Genomic DNA, 26,667 nt, shown 5'->3' on the forward strand with positions numbered 1-26,667 from the left:
ATATAGGAGTGGTAAGTGTGTCCGAGTGCACCCCAGATATAGGAGTGGTAGGTGCGTCCGCGTGCACCCCAGATATAGGAGTGGTAAGTGCGTCCGCGTGCACCCCAGATATAGGAGTGGTAAGTGCATCCACGTGCACCCCAGATATAGGAGTGGTAAGTGCGTCTGCGTGCACCCCAGATATAGGAGTGGTAGGTGCGCCCCATATATTGGTGTGGTAAGTGTGTGTGAGACTTTTTTGCACTCATGCTGGAATGTCTGAGATTTTTTGTCCATTGGGAGGGGGAATAATGACAGTTCAGATGTTCTAAAGTATTACGTGTAGGTTGCCCTCTCTCATCAGGGGGCAATAGCTGACTCCGTAGCCCATCCAACAACAGTGGGAACTGCTGGGGGTATTATTACAGCATTGTCAAAATAGAGGTCAAGGAAAAAAGGGGACATGCATTTTTTCCCCAGAAATTGTGACTAAAAGATCTTTGCTGTCATCTCTACGCCTTGTAGCAAAGTCTAATAGCTTGGATCTTATGATTTACTGTATACACTAAACAAGTGGTTCACAAACATTTTTGAGTCCCGGTACCCTATTGTCTCAGCATTTTTTTTCACACACCCCCAGGCCAAAAGTTTCTTATTTAGGAATTCAGCAATAATGATTGAATTTAGTAAATGGTGTTTACTGGTCACTTATGCGGTGCTGTGCGGGGTCAGCTTCTGTTTATCCACAGATTTTCTGATTGGCAGCCACCAGCTCTGGTTTTCCACATTGACTATGGTTAGTCCTGGGGCACAAACCTGCGGCACCACAAGTGCCCTACGGAACTCTGTTTGGGAGCCACTGCACTAAACTGAATGTACATCTAAGTTACTGCTTTATAAGAGGCCTAAGGGCCTGGATTTCTTTCTTTAATGTACATATGTCTGCAACTCCAAAACAAAATGATTTTAATTACTAGTAGACTACTGTAGTATCGTTCTGTATTAATTACCCTTCCCAAATGAAAAGGTTTCACGTAGGACAGTCCTGAATTGATGAGAGGTGGACAGGTACCTTGCTCACCTGTCACTGGTACGCACGTCATTTATGGGTGTTAGGTGGTACAGAGGCTAAAGGGGTCATTCCGAGTTGATCGCTAGCTGCTTTCGTTCTCTGCACAGCGATAAGGCAAAAAAATCGTCACTTCTGCGCATGCGTATGCGGCGCAATGCGCACACGTGTCATACTTTCACAACGACCGATGTAGTTTCACACAAGGTCTAGCGAAGCTTTTCAGTCGCACTGCTGGCCACAGAGTGATTGACAGGAAGAGGGCGTTTCTGGGTGTCAACTGACCGTTTTCAGGGAGTGTTAGAAAAAACGCAGGCGTGTCAGGAAAAAACGCAGGCGTGGCTGGGTGAACGCAGGGCGTGTTTGTGACGTCAAAACAGGAACTGAATAGTCTGAAGTGATCGCAAGCACTGAGTAGGTCTGAGGCTACTCTGAAACTGCACAAAAATATTTTGTAGCCGCTCTGCGATCCTTTCGTTTGCACTTCTGCTAAGCTAAAATACACTCCCAGTGGGCGGCGGCATAGCGTTTGCACGGCTGCTAAAAACAGCTAGCGAGCGAGCATCTCGGAATGACCCCCTAAGTGTACTTAAAAAATACTACGCACATCTATAGGGGAGCGGCCGTGCCACTGTGATGGCTCAATTGGCGTCATATTGGGAGGTATATATATATTTCTGGTAGAATATATTCGGTGTAGTGTATGTGATGGAAGAAATTTCCTGTTGGGGTGGGGGGGGGGGGGGTGAGGAGGCAGCATAGCAAAAGTGTCACACTAAAAGCAGAAATGGGAGAAATATATATATATATATATATATATATATATATATATATACACACACACTGTATGTGTGCATATAAATATTTTCATTTCATTTTTGATTTTGTACATTTAAAGATCACGGCAGAACTGGGGGAGTTTAGGGAAAGTTAGTGCTGAGAGAGAAGCTGGTGATTTTTTTTTTTCTAGTCTGGAATGTAATTATGCACCGCTAGGCCGATAACGGGAAAACCTAACATCAGCTACAAAAATAAACTAATTACGAAGAAAAGGATTACAGGGCCAGTGCAATTTCAGGAAATGCAAACAATTAAAAATCTGCTCATTGAGGTCATTTTGAGCTAGGTCTTGCTGTATCTAGTGCAGAACGGCTTTCTCTGCCTAACGATGGATGATTGAAGCTGGCAAAAAAAAAAAGAAACGAGCTTGGCTCGTTATAGCAATGGTACACCTACTGCCCATTAATACTTGTTCACCCATAAATGTCTAATTACATGTGTGAATTTCCAGCACATTGCAGTGCCATAAACACTTGAAAAATCACCATGAAATGTTCCTTTCTGGACATAAAAACATGATAAGTGGCTCTCGGAGGACCGGTGTGCACGGCACCAAAACTCAGCACCTGGAGCAATGGGCACGTCTTCTGCCCCTGCAGGAGCGTGCAACGCATTCTCTCAGTCCAATGATCTTGCTATTCTACCAATGGAAGCTATTAAACGTACAGAGGTGACCCCAGTTTAGGCCTATAGCTCCGTAATGCGTCTGCCAAATTCTTGTCGGCCACCAGGAATAAAAGCCTTTTTTTGTTTTTTTAAGCAAACTACAGCCGTGATCAGAATTATGTTTGGAATTTCCTGAAACTGTGTAAATTGTTTGTGTGCCAAGTCACTTTCCAATGTATGCACTTATCTTTTACGTCGCTTTCAGGTGGATATTTTATTTTTATTTTATATGCTTTTGGGTTTGCTCCATTTAGAAATTTGGTGCTTCCGAGATATACCATTGTAACTTTTAAATAAGTGTCTGCTGTAACCCACGTCGGGACTAACTCTCCTACCGTCTTTGTTCTGCAGGTGAGAAGCCATACAAGTGCTCCTGGGAAGGGTGCGACTGGCGTTTCGCCCGGAGTGACGAACTGACGAGGCACTACAGGAAACACACGGGTGCAAAGCCATTTAAATGCAACCATTGTGACAGGTGAGGCTGGCGCATTGAGAGCTGCGAGGGGATTGGTCCGACCTCACAGGAGACGGAATATATTTTGGATAGGAGAACTTTGCACAGGACGTTCCATTTGAATTAGTAAATTGTGTGTAAAAGAGGTTTTGTCGGTCAATTTAGCAAATTTCAATTGCATAGATCTACGCATTGCTTTATGACACTCAGAAGTATGGGAAAGCATCAGTCGTACACGACCTTGTATTTTCTAGGCCTGTATGGCTGCAGACCATTATATTGATGTACAACACAACAGCATGTGTATACGTCAAGACTGATTTTTTTTTTTTTTTTCATTTTGCATTCGTTGTTTATAAAGTGCTAATGTTACCTTTAATTTTGATTGCTGAACAGACGCCTGTGAGTGGTTCTGTCAGACATTTCTTCATTTCCCGCTTTGTTTTTATGTAGTCTGGTCGGGCCGGTGAAAACGTACGTTTCATTATTTAGCTGCAAGAGATTTCCCAGAGGGAGCAAGTTTTTTTTCGGATGAGGAAGGGTGAAATGATGAGAGTGCTAGAGTAATTACAAATGACAGCCCTGACATTATCATCTTATGAAAGCCGGATAGCTGAGGCCTAGCAGGCCAGGCAAAGCCTCGCTCGGTCTATTGTCAACGTTATTGAATAAAGATGTGCTTTTAATCACATTAGAAAAGGGCTGAGGAAGAGGATTTATCAGGCCAAAGAACCCAGGAGTAGCATTAAAAGAAAAGGCCAAGCAAATGTCTGTAATGCAATCAGGATGATATATTTAGCTACTAGCAAAATAACAGGTCAGGAAACAGGAAGACGGCTTTTGCCTTTGATTGCATGTGTTTTCGCGAACATCCTGCCTCCCAAGACCGTACCCTCCCGTGATATAGGTTCTAAAGCAACACTGCCCCCGAAAAGACCCCGACAGTCACTGCATTCATATTTAGTTTCATGCACTGCAAAATAAGCTTCGGGAAATAATAAAAAAAATAATAATCGTAATATTGAAGTTACATGATATTAAATAATGCGATTGCGGATTTATTGAGGAATATTCGGATGCTTTTTGTGTGTTTTTGGCTCTTTTTGAAGCGTGTAAAGATCTATTTATATTAGCTGTGTATAACGTTGCATTGTGTGTTCATCCTTGATCGCGGGTCATTATTACCCAGAAGCCTTTTCTTCTTTAAAAGCCTCTCGTATTGAAGTACTGTGAAGTAGTAGACCTCTGACACTGCCTTGTGGATATAAAGCAGCGTTCTTTCTCCTCTGTGGGATTCTAGCGCAACATCTGAACTTTTGCAAAAAAAACCCCAAAAACTAAAAGGAAAAGTGTAACAGAGAACTATACACAGCTGTATTATTGGCGCAGGTTTTTCAGCGCCTATGAGAACCATCTTCATTGGCCGTCCTTGTGCCACCTGTGCTACGGTATATCCTGCTGTTACCACAACCAACCAACCTGGGCAGATTACGCCCTACAGTTTGCAGACAGGGCCTGATGTTAGAAATCAGTCATGTTGTATGTAACATCTGGGGGCACACTATGTGCTAGTGATGTGCCCTTACACTCACCCACTCCTATACCACCCCCTCACACAGAATACACAGCCACGTTTGCCCGCTTTGACTGAACGTCCTGGAGACTCCCAGGCCCGCTTCCCTTTCCAGAGATGTGGGTTGGATGAGACATCACCTCATTGTGATATGCGTGATAGCTCAGCCCTGAAGGGGGCCCGGCGGTGGGCCCACTGACACAAATTCACCTCATAACGCCACTCTCAATTGCAGCTGGACCTCTCCTAGGATCTCCTTGAGGGACACGTCCCAAAAATAGGCTTGTTTGTGTATTACACTTGTCATGTGCCCATACATTGTACTGCTCATGTTCCCAAACCCAATTTATACCAGCCTATGTCCCATATAAAGCACAGCATGTCTCAGCATACATTTCCAGAGTCATGTGCTAATGCACAGAATACACCAGCTTGCAGCGCAGCACAAATATCCGTGGTGTATCTACAGTGGGTGCAGGCTGTGCAATGCACCTGGGCCGATGGGTCAAGGGGAGAACACACAGCACCCAGGGGTGATTCAATGCCCCTCACCACCCAATCTTGTGCCAGCGATGTGTTCAAAGTACCAGTACAATAGATAGCAAAGGCTTGGGCACTGTGCCATCTTTCCAAAAATGTCACTGGGAAAATGGCCGCACCACCAGGAGCAGCATGGGGGAGAGGGGCTGGTGCATAACGGACACCATTACTGCTGATACAGATATTGGTGTGTGGGGGATGGGGTTCCACTGTGCATCGGCTCCCTCATCTCTTATAACGCCCCTGATAAATACACTGCATGCTCCACCTCTGGCACGTATGCTCCACCTCCTGTGCACATGCTCCACCTCTGGCACGTAATCTCCCCCTCCTGTGTGCTTGCTCCACCTCTGACGCGCATGCTCCACCTCCGGGCCGCATGCTCCACCTCCGGGCCGCATGCTCCACCTCCGGCCCGCATGCTCCACCTCCGGGCCGCATGCTCCACCTCTGGCCGACATGCTCCACCTCTGGCACGTAATCTCCCCCTCCTGTGTGCTTGCTGCACCTCTGACGCGCATGCTCCACCTCCGGGCCGCATGCTCCACCTCTGGCCGACATGCTCCACCTCTGGCCGACATGCTCCACCTCTGGCACGTAATCTCCCCCTACTGTGTGCTTGCTCCACCTCTGACGCGCATGCTCCACCTCCGGGCCGCATGCTCCACCTCTGGCCGACATGCTCCACCTCTGGCACGTAATCTCCCCCTCCTGTGTGCTTGCTCCACCTCTGACGCGCATGCTCCACCTCGGGCCGACATGCTCCACCTCTGGCACGTAATCTCCCCCTCCTGTGTGCTTGCTCCACCTCTGACGCGCATGCTCCACCTCTGACGCGCATGCTCCACCTCTGGCCGACATGCTCCACCTCTGGCCGACATGCTCCACCTCTGGCCGACATGCTCCACCTCTGGCCGACATGCTCCACCTCTGGCACGCATGTGCTTATGGCAGGAACCCCTGATTGATCATTTGCTGACAAGCTGATTCCAGTATAGCCTATCTGTGTGACATGCAGAGAATGTATCCACTGACTCACCGGTAATAAACAGACCACGCAGAGTCCTGAAACGCTATGTACTATTACTGCCTGCTTAAACCAAACTGGAGGACTGCAGGAACTGCATTGGGCATCATGCCCTGCCTCCAGCTGGCAGTCTGGTGCCTGCTGTAATGTGCTGTGTGGATAGAACGTAACAGAAAATGTTTCAGTGGGGATTAGATGGTGCTAATTACCCAGCAGACAAATGCTGCTTTTGGCTTCATCTATACCTAAATCCTTGCAGCACGTTTCGCAGTCCCTCAGCATTGCACCAGATAACAGGGTGTCAGGGGCTGTTTAACTCTAATGCTTCAGCGTTTTCATTTCTCATTCAATTCTTATTTTATTTAACAAGAAGTGTTGATGAGAATAAGCGTCCTTCTGTGACCATGGGGGTCATTCAGACCTGATTGCTCGCTAGCGTTTTTTGCAGCGCTGCGATCAAATCAGAACTGCATATGCACCGCAATGCGCAGGCGCGTCGCACAGGTACAAAGCGGATAGTTGCTGTGCGATGGGTTTTACGAAGAATCCATTTGCACGGGTGATCGCAAGGAGATTGACAGGAAGAAGGTGTTTATGGGTGGCAACTGAATGTTTTCTGGGAGTGTTTGGAAAAATGCAGGCGTGTCCATGCGTTTGCAGGGCTGGTGTCTGACGTCAATTCCGGCCCCGGACAGGCTGAAGTGATCGCAGCGGCTGAGTAAGTCCTGAGCTACTCAGAAACTGCACAAAGTTTAGTTGTACCGCTCGGCTACACATGCAATCGCACACTTGCAGACCGAAAATACACCCCCCCATAGGCGCCGACTATCTGATTGCAGCGCTGCAAAAAACTGCTAGCGAGCGATCAGGTCTGAATGACCCCCAATGTCTCCTATCTGTGGCATATGGGGCAAGCCACGCAAAGAAAGGTTTCCGATGGCTTTAGCGTCCGCCTTTGGCGTTTAACGGAGGCGTCTGTGATCCCTGCGTCACGTCCCCTGCAGCAGGCGAATGAGCCGCTGTTTGTACAGATTCATATTTGTGATCACACTACCCCCTACAAAGACCAGCTCAGCAGCCAAGAGATGCAGTCTTTTTAATGAAGGAATATTCCGGTCAAAATATGTTTAACTCTCCGGCAGCCAATGAGGACTCTCTAAACAGGTCACACTAGATTGTTGCATTACGAGGAAGCGTTTGGGTAATTTCTGCAAAACTTAAATAACTACAGCCATTCAATAGGTGGCAAAACGAAATCTTTGTATATTGAGAAGAGTAGCCCGTTTGCATAGTGTAATCTGGTACAGTGCGCTGCATTAGCAGTTTGTAAGGGCTGAACGCATAGAGACATAAACAAGTATAATCCATTGCATACTGCAATGAGTCGGGAACAGTCTATAAGACGTACTGTAATAATCACAGAGAATGGTTTATGCAGGTGAATATGGATAATCCAACTCATTCATGTGCAACTAAAGAAAAGTCAGTTCAGGTGTTAAGGGCCCCATACGCTAGAACGATAATGCCCGATTTCATCCAATTTCGGGACGATATATCTGGTCAAATCAGGCATTTTGGAGGTGTTTCCACGCATCGGATCGGAAAACACCTCCAAAATGCCCAATTTCATCCGATCTATCGGGTCGAGTGCATGAAATCGGGCATTATCATTCTAGTGTATGGGGCCCTTTAGTGCTGCACTCGTGATATGTCGGTTCCCGCAGGCATGGCTGGGATCGCATATACGATATATCGCATGCAAAATGTACCAAATCGTATGGAACCAGTCCCGGGAGAGTTCATGGGAAATCGCCTCCGACTTCAGCCTCAGGACATATCGTTGTAGTGTATGGGGCCTTTAATTCATTTATTACCAGTTATTTATATAGCACACCAGTATATTTTTAGATAGTGGGAAAAAAGCAGAGTACCTGGAGGAAACCCACACAAGCAGCGGGGAGACTATACAAACTCCACACATATTGGGGCCTTGGTAGGAATTGAACACAAGACCTCAGTACTGTGAGGCAGTAATGCTAACCATTATACCAGCCAGACTACCCAAGACTGCAGCATTTGGTTAACCTCTGGGAGGTGTGTCAAAGTTGCCTAAAAATATTTCAGCTGTGATTTACTTCTCGGCTGGGTGACGTTTATGTGATCATGCACCAGCAATACCTTGTGTATTTGCACATCAGAGGTATATTGTGCAACCGAGCAAAACGCAATGTCGCACTCCCACCTGTGTGCTTCACAGCGGCCACATACGGCTTTGTGATTATGGCTTTTGCAGGGGGGTGCAGGATTCCTCATGACAGTGGGTGGATAAGGGAGCTACAGTTTTTTCATATTGAACTATGTGTTCCAAGTTGCTCAAGAACATTTGGAAACGTATTGTTTCTGTATGGGATCACTGAGGTTTAAACATCGCCTTTCCATAACCATTCGAGCGGGGTCCATATACCCGCACTAGATGCATCTAGCCAGAAGAACTAACAATCTACCAATACAGATGGAGCCCTCTTCATCTTTGCCTTTAATACGATTAATTGAGCCAGGGCAGTCGGACTTAATCCCCTGATGTATCGTTCTCTCTGTATTGTATTGCAGCTGAGAACAATAGATGAAGGGCTTATGCTAATAAAGCATGGTGTGCCTAGGCGCAGCAGAGAAGTCCAGATAAGTGAGGCTCCATCTGTATGTGCTACATTTTACATTTCACAAATAGGGACAGTTAAAATACAGATAGCACCCGTACTCTCCTTCCTGGCTTAATAAATACGACACGTCTTTTCAGACAGTGACCTTTAACTAAACCTCAATTAATTAAGCCTCTACAGTAAATTAATATAGTTGCACTGCCAGGATTAGTTGTCCTTTTTTGGGGTTACTTCCAGCCCCTCTATTTGAGCCGCAGCTCTGGATGCCAGACAATAGAAAACAAAGCCAAAAAAAGCAAAAATTGGTCTGCTCCTGAAAAACTAAAAGACCGCAAATAAATAACCTTTTCGTGTTATTCCCGACAGACACATAAATATTGTACTTTGTGGATTTATAGATGAACTGTGGACCCTTATATGGAGATTACTGCAACACCAGGGGGGAAAAAGCAATAGAAAATACAAAAACATTATTTTTGATGAGTCTCATTCACTAATCAACCAATCACTGTTTTAAAATAAAAATGTAAAACAGGCCCATTACGCTTAGTGCTTATTAACCGAGTATCTACACAGTTGTGATCCAGAGTCGGAAAGGCTGTTTGCTGGAAAATAGTGTTCCCGTAGTCACTTAATATTGTTTAAGATTTTTTTTGTATTCATTAACAGATTCTAATAGTTGTTTAATCTCCTTCATATACCAATTTCCAGTGGAACTGCTGGTATTAGAGTACAATGTGCCTAGAACAGAGCTTCCCTGACACAAAACTGTGTACAAGTCAACACAAGTCCTCTACACCCCAGCAGAGAGCGCTCCTGTGCATATACCAGTCTCATGCAACAATAACACATATATAACACTGGACCCAGGTCTATGTGCTATCAATTCACTGAAAGCGCCACTTGTAGAGCCAAAGATACAGATGATGAGTACATCCACGGTATCATAAGAACCTCCTTGTCTGTGGCTGACGCGTTTCTCTGCCAGGTGCATAGGCAGTTTCATCAGGGCAATCACAAACCCTACTCATTCACTGCTAGTCCACTGGTATTGAAACCAAATGTAGCCATATACTGTAGTTTATAGAGTGTCTAATTAGTAAATTGCCAACTATCAATCTCTTCCAACAAACACGAACAGATCTTACAAATATATACCTTCCCACAGTACTTTTAGCAGAATCCACCAGCGGGTTGGGTATGAAATGCCGGCTGTTGGAATGCCAGCGGTTAGGAGACCGACAGTCAAAATACTGACATGGGGCGGTAATTAGTCTAACCCTGTCCCTACCCAAACCCTAACCCTCCCTATTAGGTGCCTCACCCTAACCCCCCCGGGTGGCACCTAAACCTAACTCAGTCATCCCTGCACCCTAAACCTATCTGTCAGTCGTCCCATCCCCCCCCCAGCCAAATTCTAACCCCCTACCCGCACCCTAAACCTAACCCTCACCACACACCCTAACCCCCAAGGGGTTGCCTAAACCTAACCGCCCATCCCCAGCGTAGTACGTACCCGACAGTCAGGATTCTGGCGTCTGTGTCCTGTTGAGATTCCGGTGTCGTGATCCAGCACCAAAGGGGCAGTAAGCAGTCTAACCCTCCCCCTACCCACACCCTAACCTTCCCTTTTTAAGTGCCTTACCCTAACCCCCTCAGGTGGTGCCTACACCTAACCTCTCATCCCCACACCCTAAACCTACCCATCCGTAATCGTGCCCGTCCCCCCCGCAGCCTAACCATAACCCCCTCCCTGCACCCTAAACCTAACCCTCGCACCCTAACCCCACAGGGGTCGCCTAAACCGGACCCCCCCCCCCATCTCCAGCGTACTACTTACCCACCCCACTGTCTCGACAATCGGGATTCTGGCATCGGTGTCCTCTTGAGATTCCGGTGTCGGCATTACATTGCGTGTCGTGATACCGGCACCGGATTGTTACCGCGTCCCCCACTGAAAGTTGGTTAGACTATGAATTTATCCTGCAGCTGATTCGTTCCCGTGTGCAGGTGAGCAACGTCTAACTACTGACTGAGTGCTACATTCTCCCTCCTAGAGGGGTCTCTGTGGCTCCTACAGTGTAGATTATCTACCACCCTTTTCATTTGTATAACCCCCTGGAGTCTTCTGGGACACTCTCCAGGTAAGTAATTACAGGGGCAGCTCTTACTCCATCTATGTGCTTGTTTTTAGTGCAGAGGATCTGTTAGCACTACGCACACTGGGCTTATGTAGTCTTTGCGCCGACTGTATAATGTGTGAATTCACACTCTGCATGGCCAGACAATTATTGATTGCATTCTGAGTGCATCTACACTTACAGCCAGGAAGGCAACCCGGGGGAGGGAAGAAGCGCTCTTATATAGGTAAAGCTCAGTAAGGGAGCGTTCACCAATGTGGCGCATGCAATCCAGCGCATAATCCTATATACACCTGTTAGGAGGTGCGTTGTTTGCAGCTATGGTAGTATAGAGCAGTACACACAAGTGACTTGTGGCAAACAGGCTGCATGTGTCTGCCGCAACATCTAGCCTTCTCTGGTGGACCATGGTGCACCAAGGCTTATTAGCATAAGCCTTTCATCTATTGTTCTCAGCTGCAATACAATACAGAGAGAACGATACAGCAGGGGATTAAGTCATTACAGCAGGGGATTAAGTCCGACTGCCCTGGCTCAATTACTCCTATTAAAGGGATAGATGAGGAGGGCTCCTTCTGTAGAAAGCTTACAGCTAGGACGCGGTTTTCCCGTGCATGCGCTGTACACCCATCGTACTGTACATCCAAATTTGCATTGGCCCCAATAAATCTCAGATTTTGCAGCAACTATTTACACACTGTTATGTCTCACGGGATGCGGTTACGTGACTATACCGACGCCGGAATCCCGCCCGGTAGAAAGCCCTAAAGTCCATGACACCCAAAGAGTGGGAATAGAACCTGCGGCGAGCGCAGAGAGCCTGCAAGGGGTTCCCTTGCGCTCACCACCCTCACCCGCCAGCAAACTAAACGCCGGGATCCCGGTGTCACTATGGTGACCGGTGGTGTCCCAACCGCCGGTCACTCATACCCAACCCAAGCGGTACAGGCATCTGATACCCCTGATTATGGCAGTGACTGGGTTGCGGATGTACATAGACGGCATCATGGTATTAGCAAATGACTGCGCCAAGGGACGGGGACTTCTTATTATACAAGAATATCAAAAATGAAAGCGCCCTCCCTTTAAGTGAAAGTGGACTGTTCTCCGGGAGATTGATGCTGTCTGCACAGCGTACGCCGTCGTTTTCCGCGCAGCCATATAGTGCCGTTCAGTAGCCTCGTGGCTTTCCAATTTGTCTCCTTTTTTATTAAACATTTGTGCATATTTTTCATTTTACTGCTGATAGTTATTATTTGCTGCTTCAGCGGTGACTATAAACCTTCTCCGGGTCCTAATTCACAACAACTCCCCATTAGCTTCCTACGGGGCCCGCTGAAATTGCGAGCACATTCTGCGTATTACCAGTCATTGTCTAGCACCCAGCGAATTGTTGTCCTAATGAAATAAAGTGCATTTACTAAGAGGGGGGGGGGGGAGAGAAAATCCAGAGTCTTAAAGCCGCGCCGGAGGAAGTCTCTGTGGGAGGACATTAAGGATATAGCAGCTCTCCAGCTGAGACTCATGGATCCTCAACAGATGGTTCTGGAGGAGCAGAAGGCACTAGGGGTGGGGGTGGGGGGTGGGGGGATGAGGCGAAGGGTTAATACCTAACAAAAACATGCCGGGGAATTGCATGAAGCAGAACAAGCTCCCGCAGGTTAGGAGTTTTTTCATTTGCAAATTTAACGTTAGACACAAATTGCACCACGTCCTCTTATGTTTATATGTCGTCTTTTTATATGAATTTTGCAAATCAAACTGTCTGGCCCTTGCCGTGAAAATGCAGGCAGCACTGTCAAAATGGCAGAACGACGACCCCTTGACCGCGCGATGCTGTTTTGACGCGTCAGGCAGCGGATTGCGTAGCTACAGCTGGCTGCCAACATCAGGCAGGGAATCCTCAATTCCCCCCCCCACCTTTACCCCGATGACCGCGTGTGAGTACTGAATGATGCTATGTTGCCTGGACAGGAAGTCATGTGACCCTGGGATGTGACGTCTCAGCGGCCGGCAGTCCCAGTTCTGTGCTGGAGAATCTGAACGCCGAGTCATTTCGCGGCAGAGAAGGCCCGATACAAACCAGTATACGTCAAATTAGTAAAAACATTTCAAAAAGGGATAAAATAAAAATAAAAAATTAAGCAAATGTGCCTGACCTACGCATTTACATTTAATTCATCCTGCGCATGGGTAAATAAGAACAAAAAATCGTGCACTTCCAAAATTTGGACAAGTTTTCCTTTTAAAAGACATATTTATGTATTAAAATCTTATTTTGTTCTACGACCTTCTGCTCTCATAAAAATAAACGCCTAATCCCTGCCACGGTTGTTAATTTAGCGTGAAACATCCTTAAGAAGAACTGCCAGTACGAATGAACAACCGTTCCAGCCAATGTGCCTTGGATCAGTCTCTGGGGGAGATCTATTAAGTTTTGGAGAGAGATAAAGTGGAGGAGTTGCCCCGAAGCACCCAATCCGCAAATAACTGTCAATTTTCTAGCACAGTCATTGAAACGACCGTTTGAAGTTGATTTGCTTTGGACACTATGGGCGGTATTCAAATGATATATCACGCCTAATCTCCTTTCTAAAATGATCCCTGTTATTGCGCATACCGCGCCCATAGTAATCAGGTCTAGCTGCGTAAAGGTTTGGGTGCCTCTCTACCGCAGGGGTAGGAAGCTGAAATGATTATATCATGCCCGTCAGCAGAAACAGAACGGGTGTGGAAGGGGGTGAACAGAATTGAATATCGCCCTTTCGTTCTCTCCAAGGCTTGATACATATCCCCTTCTGTGTTTTCTAAATGCCTCTTTGTTCACTTTCAAAGACTCATTCCCCAGAAAGTGTGTTTGCGATTCTTCTTATATGTACCCAACAGTGATATACTGTATATATTTATACGGCTAGGAGTGAGGTTCCAGGTGAGCCTTTTATTATATTGGATAACGACCTTGTAATTTTGTTTTTTGTTTCATTTATCTTGACATTTCCCGAATAAAGATGCAGATGAAGCTTTCTCGTTAATATGCAAGTTGTTTATTGTACTACTGTAAATGTATACTGTATATTTATATTGCGAAACTTAAATGCTGTTTAATAGATGTTTAAAATAAATGTTATTCCGAAATGGTATTAAAAATTCTTTCTTTACTCTGCTTTGTTTTAGATGTTTTTCCAGGTCTGACCACCTTGCCCTGCATATGAAGAGACATATCTAAGACACTTCAAAGCAGTAACCGTCCTTGGGAGGACCAGGGGTTTGCATTGAACACTTGTGTTTATGTCCATGTTATTTGGTGGATATAGAGAACATTACTACATGTAAAACTCTGTCCACAAAAAATCCATATCAACTGTTCATGCACCGTCACATGCGGAAATATACAAGATAAGTCTGTTATGCCTTACCCCACGGCCTGAGAGAGGTGCAGAATGGTAGAGAGTTCAGCGATTAACAACCGGTTGCATACCGGGCACTCTTACACATTACGGTGGAAACCAAGATGTTGAGACTTCCTGCAAGCAGACGGTCACCTTAACGAGCTCTGAAGAACTCACTTTATTGAAACTCAGAAGCTGCTAAAAAACAAAAACAAAAAAAGTCACCTTCGAGTTGCATCGTTGTAGCACTAATATTTTTCTTTTATACTGTTACTCAAGAGACAGAGAGAAGAAGAATTTCGATCTAGGACACCAAAACTCCGTACTGGGTAACGTTTGTGTCTGAAGAGTTCTAGATCTGCCAGGAACCTTTCAACTTGTTGGTCTCCTCTGGTTTGGCCTCATTGCAGAGCTTCTGAGATATTTTTAACTCAATGCCGTAGGCCTTACAGGCTCTGCTTCGGTGGGGTTAAAACAGACCATTTCTGCGATGGTTAGGTCTGTCTTTTAGAAGGACGTGGTGGATGGAGGAGCACTCATAGAATTCCCCAACCTTATTTATTTTTTACCTTTTGTTGGCTGTTGTACACCTTATGCACTAGGAACTTGTTTAAAGCCGCTGATACTGACTGAAACGGGAGCTCGTTTTCCCACCACCAGTGTGCACACTTCCAAAGGTTGAATGACCTTTCATTTTTTTATTATTATTTTGGTGATTTCTATTTTTTTATGTTTTGTTCATTTGAAAGGCTCGTTCAGAGCACTGTTTTATTTCCTTTTGTCTATGGACATGTATCCTTTTGAACTTTTCAATCTCCATCTGGACACTTGGCTTGAATTGGACCAGCAACCAAGACTCTGCTCCTGACATCTAACGGACAGCAAGCCTTCTCCCACTAAACTTTCCGATCCTTGTGCTTGATCATTGACTTCTACTCCTAACAATATAACTAGTTAGAAACTTGATGTTTATTTCCAGAGCAGCTGCATTTTGTACTAAATATAATGTTTTGAGTGTCTGAAGACATCAACAACAAAAAGCCAAATATATTAAACCATACAACATTCGGTAATGGAGGACACTTTAGGCAAGTTGATTAGGACTATTACTGGTCAAAGGCAGACCCTTCTTTGTTTATTGAGGTCATTCATTGGATATGCTTAAATATAAAGTGTCCAAATGGGTAAATGTACTTCTCTTTCTTTAGCCAGGTTATTGGTGGGTTTTTCTACAGAGTTTTGTTTTTTTTCCGATATTCCAAACTGCTGGTCTAAGGTTACCTTTCCTTGGTAAGATCGAGAATCCTATGAATCTAATCTTAGCCCATTAATGCATAGTTAACTAAATATCCATGTACATAAAATTCAAGTCAGTTGTCATTGGTCTTCACTCAAAGACCGCCAATCAGACCATATTATGGGGTCAATACAAGTAGACGTGGTGGGGAACAGGTTGTATATTTTGTATATTCTGGGACCATCCTTGAGCAGCTAGTAAAATTGCACATTTGATCCCACTTTGTCCAGATAAACACAGCTCTTTACCCCAGTTGGCTGGCATCTTTTTAACTTGTTTTGACTCCTTGACTGTTAAGCAGAAAAAAAAAAAAAATACATAGAAAAAATAATAATAATAAAAATAAATAAAAAAATAAATAAAAAAATGGAAAACCATATGATAAAAAAAGAACACTATCACCTTAAATGTTTGTTACTTAAAGCAAAGGAATAAATTAATATTTTATGGAGCAGCCGTGACACTTGAGGCTTTAAGCCTAAAGCTGCAGGTGGGTCAAGAATTTCCGTTGGCTGATCACTCTTGTTTCTAAAAAAAAATATATATTATTTTTTTTAATTCCTCTACATAACAATAAGATGTGGAACTTGCCTAAATAAAATAGTTTCATCCCTTTTTATTATTATTTTTTTCCATTATTTTTATTTTTTTTTATTTCGTAGGGTGGGCTGTTCTAAAATAACCTGAGACCAAAACCCAAGGACATTTGGGGTGTTCAAAGAAACTGATAGAAAGAAAGAGAAAAAGTTTGATTCCAAAGATTTAAAAATGAAAATGTACTTACTATACCTAGAGCACTGCTTGTCGACAATCCTCTCAGTCCTCTGCTTCTGCCTACTTGATATACATATTTTAATGGTATGGCCATTTTAATCGGTTTTTAATATTGTGATCAAAAAAACATTGGAGCATTGATACAAACAGTGTAATCTTTAAAATATTATAGTAATGGTAAATGCTAGTTTAACTGCATTTCAAAAGGCACCTTTATTGTACATATTTGTATCACACATAGTTTATTGAGGAGCATGTAGAACTCCGTTGAAGATGGTTCTGTCCACTCTCTTCCCACCAGCTTAAGTATACCTTTTGCGTATGCAAATTTTAGAATATGGAACATAATTTTACACTTAATATATTTTTTTTGCCCATAAATGACATTGTTATAAGAATAGTTTCTTTTGGGGTCTTATAGCACTATCTCAAGGTCTTTCCAGGGTATGAATATGTACAGTAGATCAGTATTGCCCTCCCACTTTTGCAGACACACAAAAGGAGAAGAATATTTAGAATATAAGAATTCCGCTTTGTACGCTTCTAGGTCTAAGTAATGACTCTTGCGTAAGGCGACCGTGCACTGCCTTTAGACCCTCACATTTTTTATAAATGCGTCTTAATGCTTATGGGTAGAGTTAGTAACCAAATTACATTTTCTTTTGTAAAGCTAATTGCAGTTCTGTAACAGGGTAAAAAAATCCCAGTTTGGTGTCATGCTTTGTTGTGTCTCTTTGGTCAAACTGGCCAGCCAAAATCTTATTGTGCAGACAGCTTGAAGAATGTTATTTTGCCATATATGATTTCTCATCTTAAGCCGCAGTAGCGGCTTAAGTCACTAGCGTTGAAATAGTTTGGTGTGTTTGAATTGTGGGAGGCTATGTATAGAACACAAAAAAAGAAAAAATACTAATTGGAGATTTAATGATCAAGTAAAAGATAATCACCACATATATCATCAAAAAAACCTAAAGAAAGTTATTTACATTCATATATGTGGATGTCTCAAGCATTTAAGAGAACAGTAGACATCTGCGATAAAGTTGCGGTTATTGGAAATGTTGATGTTTTGCGTGCACAAAAGACGCCTTGGGATAAATTTAGTATCCAGTTTTTTTTTTGGGTTTGTTTTTTTTTTTAAGTTCATTTTATTCTATCAATCATTCTAAATTACTTTATAGCAGAGTGAAAGGTCTAAACCGAAACATCTGTTTATTGTTGCTCCGCTCAAGCTCTTCATTTTCATCTTTAGTATTATGTGATTTGTTGGCTGCTTTGTGCGTTTGTCCAGCACATTGGAAAAAAGTTCCTCCTTTAAATGTGAAATAGTATCTATGCGAAATGTTTGATTGGCGTGTAGGGGCTTATTCAAAGTCCCGACGCAAGTTGGTTGCACGTCGGTACTTGGCACACGCTATGGACCCATGCTGCGCATGTGCAATACAGTTCCTGCGTCGTTGGATGCACTGTGGCTGCAGACTGTCAGTGATTGGTGTTTAAGGGTGGGGAGGGGGGTGGCGATGGGTGCCGAGGCCAGTATCTTTGTCAGAAGACGGAGATTCCCTGGCTTCTTTGTAGGAACTGCGGCGGCAGGCTTGGTGACCCGATGTTGCGTCCTACTTATGTCAGACGGCTCCTGCTGCATTACCGTACTACTGCATCGCTGCTGCTGCAGCAGTTCTAGTACGTCCGTCCACATCTGACTCAGGGTCCATAGTGTATACTGTATATCCACCATTTTATCTGTAATTGTCTAAAGGTCATAATTATTGCCGCCTGCTGATTTAGCACATGGTGGTGCATTGATGAGATCTAGTATTACTTGGTACTATTTAATTGAATGTTGCGTTTCCTCACTCAAACACGTATGTACAGATAGCCTTGCTCAATATGCAACAATGTTGCAACATGTCTAGATTTGGGGTTTGCAGGGATTGCACAACAGCTTCCCAATTTAGCAACTATTTTTGCAGAATCGTATATGGCAAAACAGCAATGTAAGGTCAGGATAACGTCTAAGCATTTATTAACGTTGCATACTTGTATAACTAGAAAAACCCTTATTCATTGCAAAGGCTAGGCGTCTCGCTGCAGTGTATCCTAAATCTGTCCCATAGCTTTTGTGACCTCAACTAATCCCTTTACATTGGTGTATGCCAAAACTGGTTCTGAGAAATTTCATTTTTGTTCCTCTCCCACAACATATAGAGCTCACTTTGCAATTAAAAGACAAAACTTACACACAACATTAGTTTGTATTTACATCCAACCCTTAGTAAATTATCTCCCTTTGCAACCTTCCTTATGACCTGGGATAGTTCCAGCTGCCAGACCACAGAAAATTAGGCAGCGCCCCCTACAGTATGTAGCAACCCCCCCGTCTGCAGTCAGCCAAGCTTTTCCTCTGCTTACCCAGTGTTGGTATTGCACAGATAAGCATGACGTTAATGTGGAATCCACTACTCTCAATCTGGCCAATACATGTTGGTGTGTATTGGCCTTTGGTTGTAAAGAACTGGTAACACAACAATTCCCAGCGGTATCACGTTTTAGTCCTACTGTATGTGCATATCACCAAGAACTAATAGAGAACTTTCAGGAAGACAGTTTATGTCAAGTCAATTCATGGAAAATCTTTCTAATTAGTCTTCGATTATTCTACAGAGTAGCCAGTGGCATACGGCAATCCATGGCCTAGCTGATTAATAATGTACTCTCAACATATTCAACATTCCCAGTCCGGTTTAGGGGAAAATTGCCAATGTATTAAGGGTTCACCCATTTGATGCTGGGGTTTCATTCTTCTCCCCACACCCCCTTCCTAAAATGATCACTTTAAGATGATGCCTAGTGTAGTATTCCATAAGTGTTGCACTTTTTTTCAAAATTGTATTGAGAGCAGATTAGCCGGGAAGATGGCGAATCCGCCGCCTTCCCTGGGATGAATGAATGGGACTTGCGTGATTTTGTAAAATCAATTAGTAGTCGATCGTGGTAAGCAGATATTTGGTGAGAGGGGGATACTTCTGCTGCCTTATTTTTGATCCCAAGGATGGCGTTGTCTAGTTGTATATGGTATGTGGTTTGTTTTTTTATTAACCCCTTAATATAACAGAAGCGTCAGCAATGCAATGTATTGCCTAGTCTTGCGGCACTGGAAAGCGAACACAGAATAATTCCTTGAAACGCTCCCTATTTTATGTGTTCAAAGAAAAAAAAAGTTGGAGACCATTCAGAATTTTTTGTAATAAACTGTTATATCTGTAAAGGAGCGGACTATACTGTTATACTGTTATACCGTAACTACGGTCTTTCCTAGAACTTATTTAGTGGTGACAGCTGGTGTTTTGTGGGTAGTTTTGCGTTTTATATCTGCTAATACAGTTGCACCCAACTTGTGGTTTATTTAATCTAGAATCCGATATATAATTTTGCCAAAGTTGTTCTGACAATAGAAGGATGTGGCATCACAAACGTTTACTTTGTGTTGCTTCCGTATCGTGTTCAGTCCAATGTGCTTTCGTCATTTAATTTATACGGTAGAAAAGTTGTTAAAGTTCTCTATATCAGACGTAACTTTCAGGGCAGTTCGGAGTCTCCGTGTTTCCTTCCAGCGGTGAAACGTTCGCTAGTTCTTTTTTCCCCTCTTCAGAAGTTGGTAATGCCACATTAAAATTCTCTTCTTCAGTATCAACCACCAAATGCCATCATTTTATTAGTTCAAGAAATAACTTGCCCTGTTGTATATTCTTAGTCTCATATTATAATGTTATGATTCACGTTGATGATACCATTTAGTTAACTATGACCTGTTCTTTAAAGACCAAGTACATTATTTTCACAGAAAACTTTTTGAAGCGTCTGATAAATGAACCCGTGAAGTTTTATCAGCCACCATCTGCAATGTATTCATTAATGAGCAAACGGAAGGAATCTTTTAGAAAACTGCACATTTTCTGTAAAATCATCATCAGAATTTTTAAAATGATTCATTTGTAGCCTTTTACTAGTCCTAGCTCAGTGAATGCTCTACACACATTTCTGGTACTAAACAGGGTTTTTTTCTTCGAAGATTTAATCAAATGAGATAAATTCAACCTTTTTGTTTTTACATGATGCTTTTTTGGTTTGCTAAAAGGCGTCACCGCTTGCTGGCGATCTAAACTTTCTTATTCAGGACCAAAAACAGCTGCAGAACTGTAATGCATTTATCAAGGTGGCTATAGTGAGAAGAGCTGATGTTTTATAGGATACGTTTGCAGTTAATATTGTTGATTAAGCCAGTAATTGTATGCAAAGCGCTTGTTACTGAATATATAGAACTAGGAATAAAAATAATGTAATGACCTGTGAAGTGATTGCTATACACAATATCATTATTACAGATGACAAATTATAGTCCATTTAGATAAGTGGACCATAAATTGCCCTAAGGCTCGGTGTAGCTTCAGTAACTTGGTCCTTGATGTGTTTCCTCCCTCTATATTGCCAAGATGTATTGATAATTTGGATTGCACATTGTGAAAGCACTAGTGTGCTTAAATATAAAAATGCAGATATGGAAAAATTCTGAATGCTTTTCAAACTTGGGGGGAAAAAAATAGCTTGAAGGAATTTAATTTTGCACTATAATTTTAGGATTTTTCGGTCTTATTTTGGCCAGGCGTGTCGAACAAGTGCTTATGGAGAGACCCTCAATTATATTCTCTCAGGCCTTTGATGGTATTTCTCCTATATCTCGGAAGTACACAATTTATAGCTCTCCGTTCTCCCTTTTACAAATTTTTTTTTTTTTGTGGTTTTTCTTTTGTTACTTTTTTTTATATATGAATATATTACTTTGTCTTTTTTTTTTTTTTTTTTTTGCTGTACAAAAAGTCTTAAGATTTAAATAAAATATTATTTGTATTATATGATGGTGGTATGTTAATGTTACAAAATTATTAATGAAGAAAAAAATTTATTTTTGTTACTGGTCTGTTTCATAATTCTTTTTTAAATTGGTATATTGTAAGATATCTATGCAAAAATGTTATGTGACGCATTTTTATTTAAGAATGTAACGTGTAATAAACAGTAGAATGTGTTTGGCCTGGAAATTACTAAACGCCTCTTGTGCTTTATTTTAACCCAATTTTTTTTTTTTTATATGGAGGGATAACAGATGTACACGGGGGTATACAGAATCCGTAGATGTCTTTAAGGGTAACATTTGTATAATATCAATGTCCTCGTTGTTATTTATAAATGAACCACTGGTCCTAAAATACAAATTGATCAATGTGAAACATAGTACGGATGGTGTAATGGTTAGCATTACTGCCTCACAGCACTGAGGTCATGGGTTCGATTCCCACCATGACCCTAACTGTGTGGAGTTTGTATATTCTCCCAGTGCTTGCGTGGGTTTCCTCCGGGTACTCCGGTTTCCTCCCACAATCCAAAAATATACTGGTAGGTTGTGTGCTGTGGACATTGCATGTAGCATCGTTACGGTATGATTTCCAAGGGCCTAATTCAGATCTGATTGCAGCAACAAATTTGTTAGCTAATGGGCAAATCCATTGTGCACTGCAGGTGGGGCAGATGTAACATGTGCAGAGAGAGTTAGATTTGGGTGGGGTGTGTTCAAACTGAAATCTAAATTGCAGTGTGAAAATAAAGCAGACATTATTTACCCTGCACAGAAACAAAATAACCCACCCAAGTCATGTTTCAGGAAACAGATTGCCAGGGTTGGCATGATTTATAGTTATTGTTATTTATCATTATGCATAACAGCGTCTTTCAAATTAAGTTGCTTATATTCCTGGAATTCTGCAATCAATTTATATGATTTCCAAGAATCTTGCCTGGTGAAGTTTTATTGTATTTAAATATTTATAATGATGCACTTTGATTAAATTCTGTTTCGGAAACTGCTTTAAATGTCACTTGGTTCCAAAGTTTTAGGCTGAAATGGAAAATGCAATTACTTTGGAAGTCATTTTTGTTTCTCTTAGATAAAATGAATAAATATTATTTTATTATTCTGAATTATTTTATAATAATAATAATTATTATTATTTTTATTATTAATATTATTATTTCTGTTTTGTTTTTGCTGGGTCCTAAAGTAGGAATAACTAACTTAAAAAAAATTCACATGAATGTAAAATAATTAAATGTCGGATTGGTTATAAATGGACATTATGGGGCTAATTCAGGTTGGATCACAGTTTGCGATCCAACCGTAATTTGTGCGTTCGCCCCGTGGGCTCACATTGTGACCCACATTAAATGTGAATGCCTCTGTTTCATTGACAGCCAGAGGTGCTCGCTGGGCGGCAACGCTCTGTTTCCAAGACAGAGTGTTGCGGGGGCGGCGTTGGGGAAACAGAGATGTGGCAGCGCGAACGGGGGTGGCATGATGTAGGCGTTATCGGGGCGGCTACGAGTCATCACTTGCAGCCGCTGCAATGAGAAAAATGGCAGTGGGCCTCCTGCCGTCATAGCCAGGCTGCGTCGGCAGGAGGCACACACAATTTCCGTGATCACGCATGGTCAACAAAAAGGAATTACCGATGTATATAATTTCCTGTTTTCTGTAATTTTGGAAAATGTACTACCTTGTATAAAAGTTGATTTTACATAAAAATTGTCAGGCACTAAAGTTTCTATGGAATCTACTTTGCGCTGGAAAAAAGGAGTTGTTGTTTTTTTTATATTTTTGGGTGGGGAAAGTAGAAACATAAAGCTGTTCCCAGTCGGCGCAACACATTGCAGATTTGTGGGAATCTGTCTCATTATTGAGATATAAAATCCTGTAGGGATTAATATAACGGCTACAAATACAAATTTCAAAATAAAGAGCTAATTGCTGTAATAACGTCTGTGGCGCAGGAGGCTGGGCGGCTCTGGGAGGAGGAATATATTAATAGCCATTAGGAGGATAATAAAAAAAAGTCCTTCATTTTAATAGTTCTTATTTTTCCCTATTTTCTGTGAGTAAGGAAACAGTGACCCAGGCGCATTCATGGTGCAAACAAGACGCGGATTCAGCGCAAAACTGTGTGGTGGGTCACATGGCGTGGCTTAGGCTTTAGCAAATAAAAGCCTCTGATGCTCTTCTGTCCATCTGGAATTTTAATGTGTGGGGCCGTCTTTTCTCCATAGAGTTTTGTTTCCGCAGTCCTGGGAGATGGGAATGTTTACACGCTTGTCTTTCTCCTGACTCAGGACCTCAGTTCCTGACATTCTTGGCCAGCTGGTGAGGAAGCAGGACAGGAAGACCAGAGAGGGGGTGGAAGTAGATAAGGAAAATAGTTTTTCTCCTTCCAGCTGGCAGAAACCTACAGAGTTTTCTTAAAGAACTGAAACGTATACTATACAAAGCAGGTCAGGATGTACATTCCCAATGCAGGCGTATATAGTATACGGATTACTGTAGAGCTGCAACTCCTCCTGTGAGTTTGATTGAAGGTACTGTATAACATAATTTTAAACGGTGTTTATTTTCAAGATTTGGTAAAAATGCTCAGACTACCTGTCGCATGCGAGGCCAAGGAAACAGCGTCTCGCAATGCAGTCCTTGGCCGCGCCACTCCCAAAAAACAAGGGCGACCCGCCCCCAGTTCCAGCAACGCTTGGTGTGCCAAATTAAGAAAAATGACTTTGAATGGAGGCCACACATTTTTTCTTGTAGTTTAGCTCCCAGCAATTAGGTAAGGGCTCTTCGCTGATTTAAGTCCTATATGCCAGCCAAGAATCACCACCTTTATGTGCAAGCCCAGAATCCCCCCACCTAATATACCAGCCCAGAATTACCTCCTAACTGTATGTTCAAACCCAGAGCCCCACCCCCCTTATGTGCCAGCTCAGAATCCCCCCTTATTTTCTGTACCCACCCCCCCATTATGTGCCAGCCCAAAGATCCCCCATTATGTGCCAACTCAGCTGGAGGAGGCACCCACATGTATATTATTGAGATCTCTGCAAAGATTATAATATTAGGGGCCTATTTATCAAATAATATTGGTGTTTTTGGAGGATACCACTGAGGGACCGCAGCAGATGTCTAATGTCTCCAATGTCTGTCGTGGTCCCTCCGTTTCCGACAGTAGAAGGAGGCTCCTTACCAAGCTCCGGCAATAGGTGGCATTAGCAGTTGTCGTGTATGTGCTCCAATTACACGTTTTACGAGAAGAGGGAGCTGTAGGATCCCTCCCCGCTGCTATCGCCGCCGGACGTCAGTGCGTGTGCGTCAGTAGCACAACAGCTGCCCGAAGCAAGAATTTGATGGAGGATGTGGTCCATTTATTTCTACTGATCGCTGAGACGGGCTCCTCCATCCCAGTGACTCAGTTATAACGCTTACAGACGAATAAGGATTCTTTATTGCCTCAAATTGCAGCGATAAGGAATCCTTGATATTGGGGGCAGACCGCATACAGTATAAGAAGAAATATGCCCCTTAGTCTGAGTCTTGCATATCTGTATTTTGTAAATGTAAGACGTCCCTCTGCTCTGGTGATGATCCCTAACTACCGGTGGAACAATACCGCCCAGCGGCCACAGAGAATTAACCGAATAGTTGAATGTTAATGTGGCAGTAAAATGAGTGACCCCCAGGGGTAGTACATTGGGAGCAGCCGTAGCGTTGCTCCGAGGGTAATCACCTGCACCTATAAGATCTGGCGTGAGACGTGATAATCGTACAGAACGTCTATCTGACAGAGGTTCCTTATCATTCGGATGTGGGATCAGAGCTGGGCCGTAGGAAGTGCTCCACGCGAAGCCTCTCACCTAATCTGCAGCGATTTGCTGCAATATGTTTCTGTATGGCTTAAGCACATAATCATCTTGGAATAAGTAGCATTACAAATGTCAATGTGATTATCCCCGAATAATACTCTTATGATTTTACGCTTTTCCCACTTTCATACAGTCGTTTGGTTGCACGTACTGTGACGACACGCCGGGGCAGGTTTGCTGGCACCTGTAGTCCTCCTGTAAATAACAATATTATGATCTATTCTTTACACATTAACCCCCTACCCACCAGGGCCGGCTCCAGGCCTACTAGTACCCTGAGCGAGAACATGTAAAAGCGCCCCCCCCCCCCCCCCCCCCATGCACACGCTGAAGGTGCGCACGCTTCAGGAAAAGTGGGCGTGGCCTCACAACTTTATATTATTAGACTATAAATAAATATATTTTCACACCCCCTCTACGCACACAATTAGCAGCCTTACACATAACAGCCACAGTAGTGTTCCTTACACACAATGTCTCCAGTGTAGTGCCAGATACACATAATGTGCAGTGCCAGATAGACATAATATACCCTCAGCAGTGCCAGCTACACATGACATGCCCCGCAGCAGTGCCAGATAGACATGACATGCCCCCCAGCAGTGCCAGCTGCACACAATATACCCCCCGGCAGTGCCAGATAGACATGACATGCCCCCCAGCAGTGCCAGCTACACACAATATACCCCCCAGCAGTGCCAGCTACACATGATAGTGTTCACTTTTTAGGGCAGGGTGCTGATCACAGGGAAGGCACATTTTTAAGTTAGGAGGGCAAAATGATGTACATACTGTAATGCTTGGTGCTCCTCTACCTACATGGTAAAGCATGGACAGTGCGCGCCAAAGGTGCGCAGCAAAAATTTAGGGGCGTTGCTTCGTGGGAAAGGTGCGTGGCCACATAATAGTGGCAATTCGCATTACACCACACAGTAGTGCAGTTAATACACACTGCACCAGGTAGAACCTCCTAGACACTTTGCGCCAGGCAGAGCACGTTAGACACTTTGCGCCAGGCAGAGCACGTTAGACACTTTGCGCCAGGCAGAGCACGTTAGACACTTTGCGCCAGGCAGAGCACTGAGACTCATTGCCTAGCCACAGACGCCTAGCGGGAACACTACATGATATGCTCCCCAGCCGTGCTAGCTACACATGACATGCCCCCCAGAAGTGCCAGATACAGAAATGCCCCCACAGTGCCAGATAAATGCCCCCACAGTGCCAGATACATAAATGCCCCCACAGTGCCAGATATGTTCCCACAGTTCCAGATACATAAATGCCCCTACAGTGCCAGATACAGATATGCCACCACAGTGCCAGATATGCCCCTACAGTGCCAGATATGCCCCTACAGTGCCAGAAATGCCCCCACAGTGCCAGATACAGAAATGCCCCCAGTGCCAGATAAATGCCCCCACAGTGCCAGATAAATGCCCCACAGTGCCAGATAAATGCCCCA

The 26,667-nt window shown here is 43.5% G+C and overlaps 1 protein-coding gene across 1 annotated transcript in view; it reads left to right on the forward strand.

The window, feature by feature from the left end:
* The window catches only part of KLF7 (KLF transcription factor 7), a 125,404-nt gene extending 103,966 nt beyond the window's left edge, over positions 1-21,438 (forward strand). Inside the window, exons 3-4 of the mRNA XM_063932684.1 lie at positions 2,906-3,029; positions 14,124-21,438. Coding sequence (XP_063788754.1) covers positions 2,906-3,029; positions 14,124-14,175 — 176 coding nt within the window. The 3' untranslated portion in view covers positions 14,176-21,438. The remainder of the gene's footprint in view (positions 1-2,905; positions 3,030-14,123) is intronic.
* The last annotated feature ends 5,229 nt before the right edge of the window (positions 21,439-26,667 follow it).

Source organism: Pseudophryne corroboree, chromosome 7, assembly GCF_028390025.1.
Source record: "Pseudophryne corroboree isolate aPseCor3 chromosome 7, aPseCor3.hap2, whole genome shotgun sequence".
NCBI classification, from domain to species: domain Eukaryota; kingdom Metazoa; phylum Chordata; class Amphibia; order Anura; family Myobatrachidae; genus Pseudophryne; species Pseudophryne corroboree.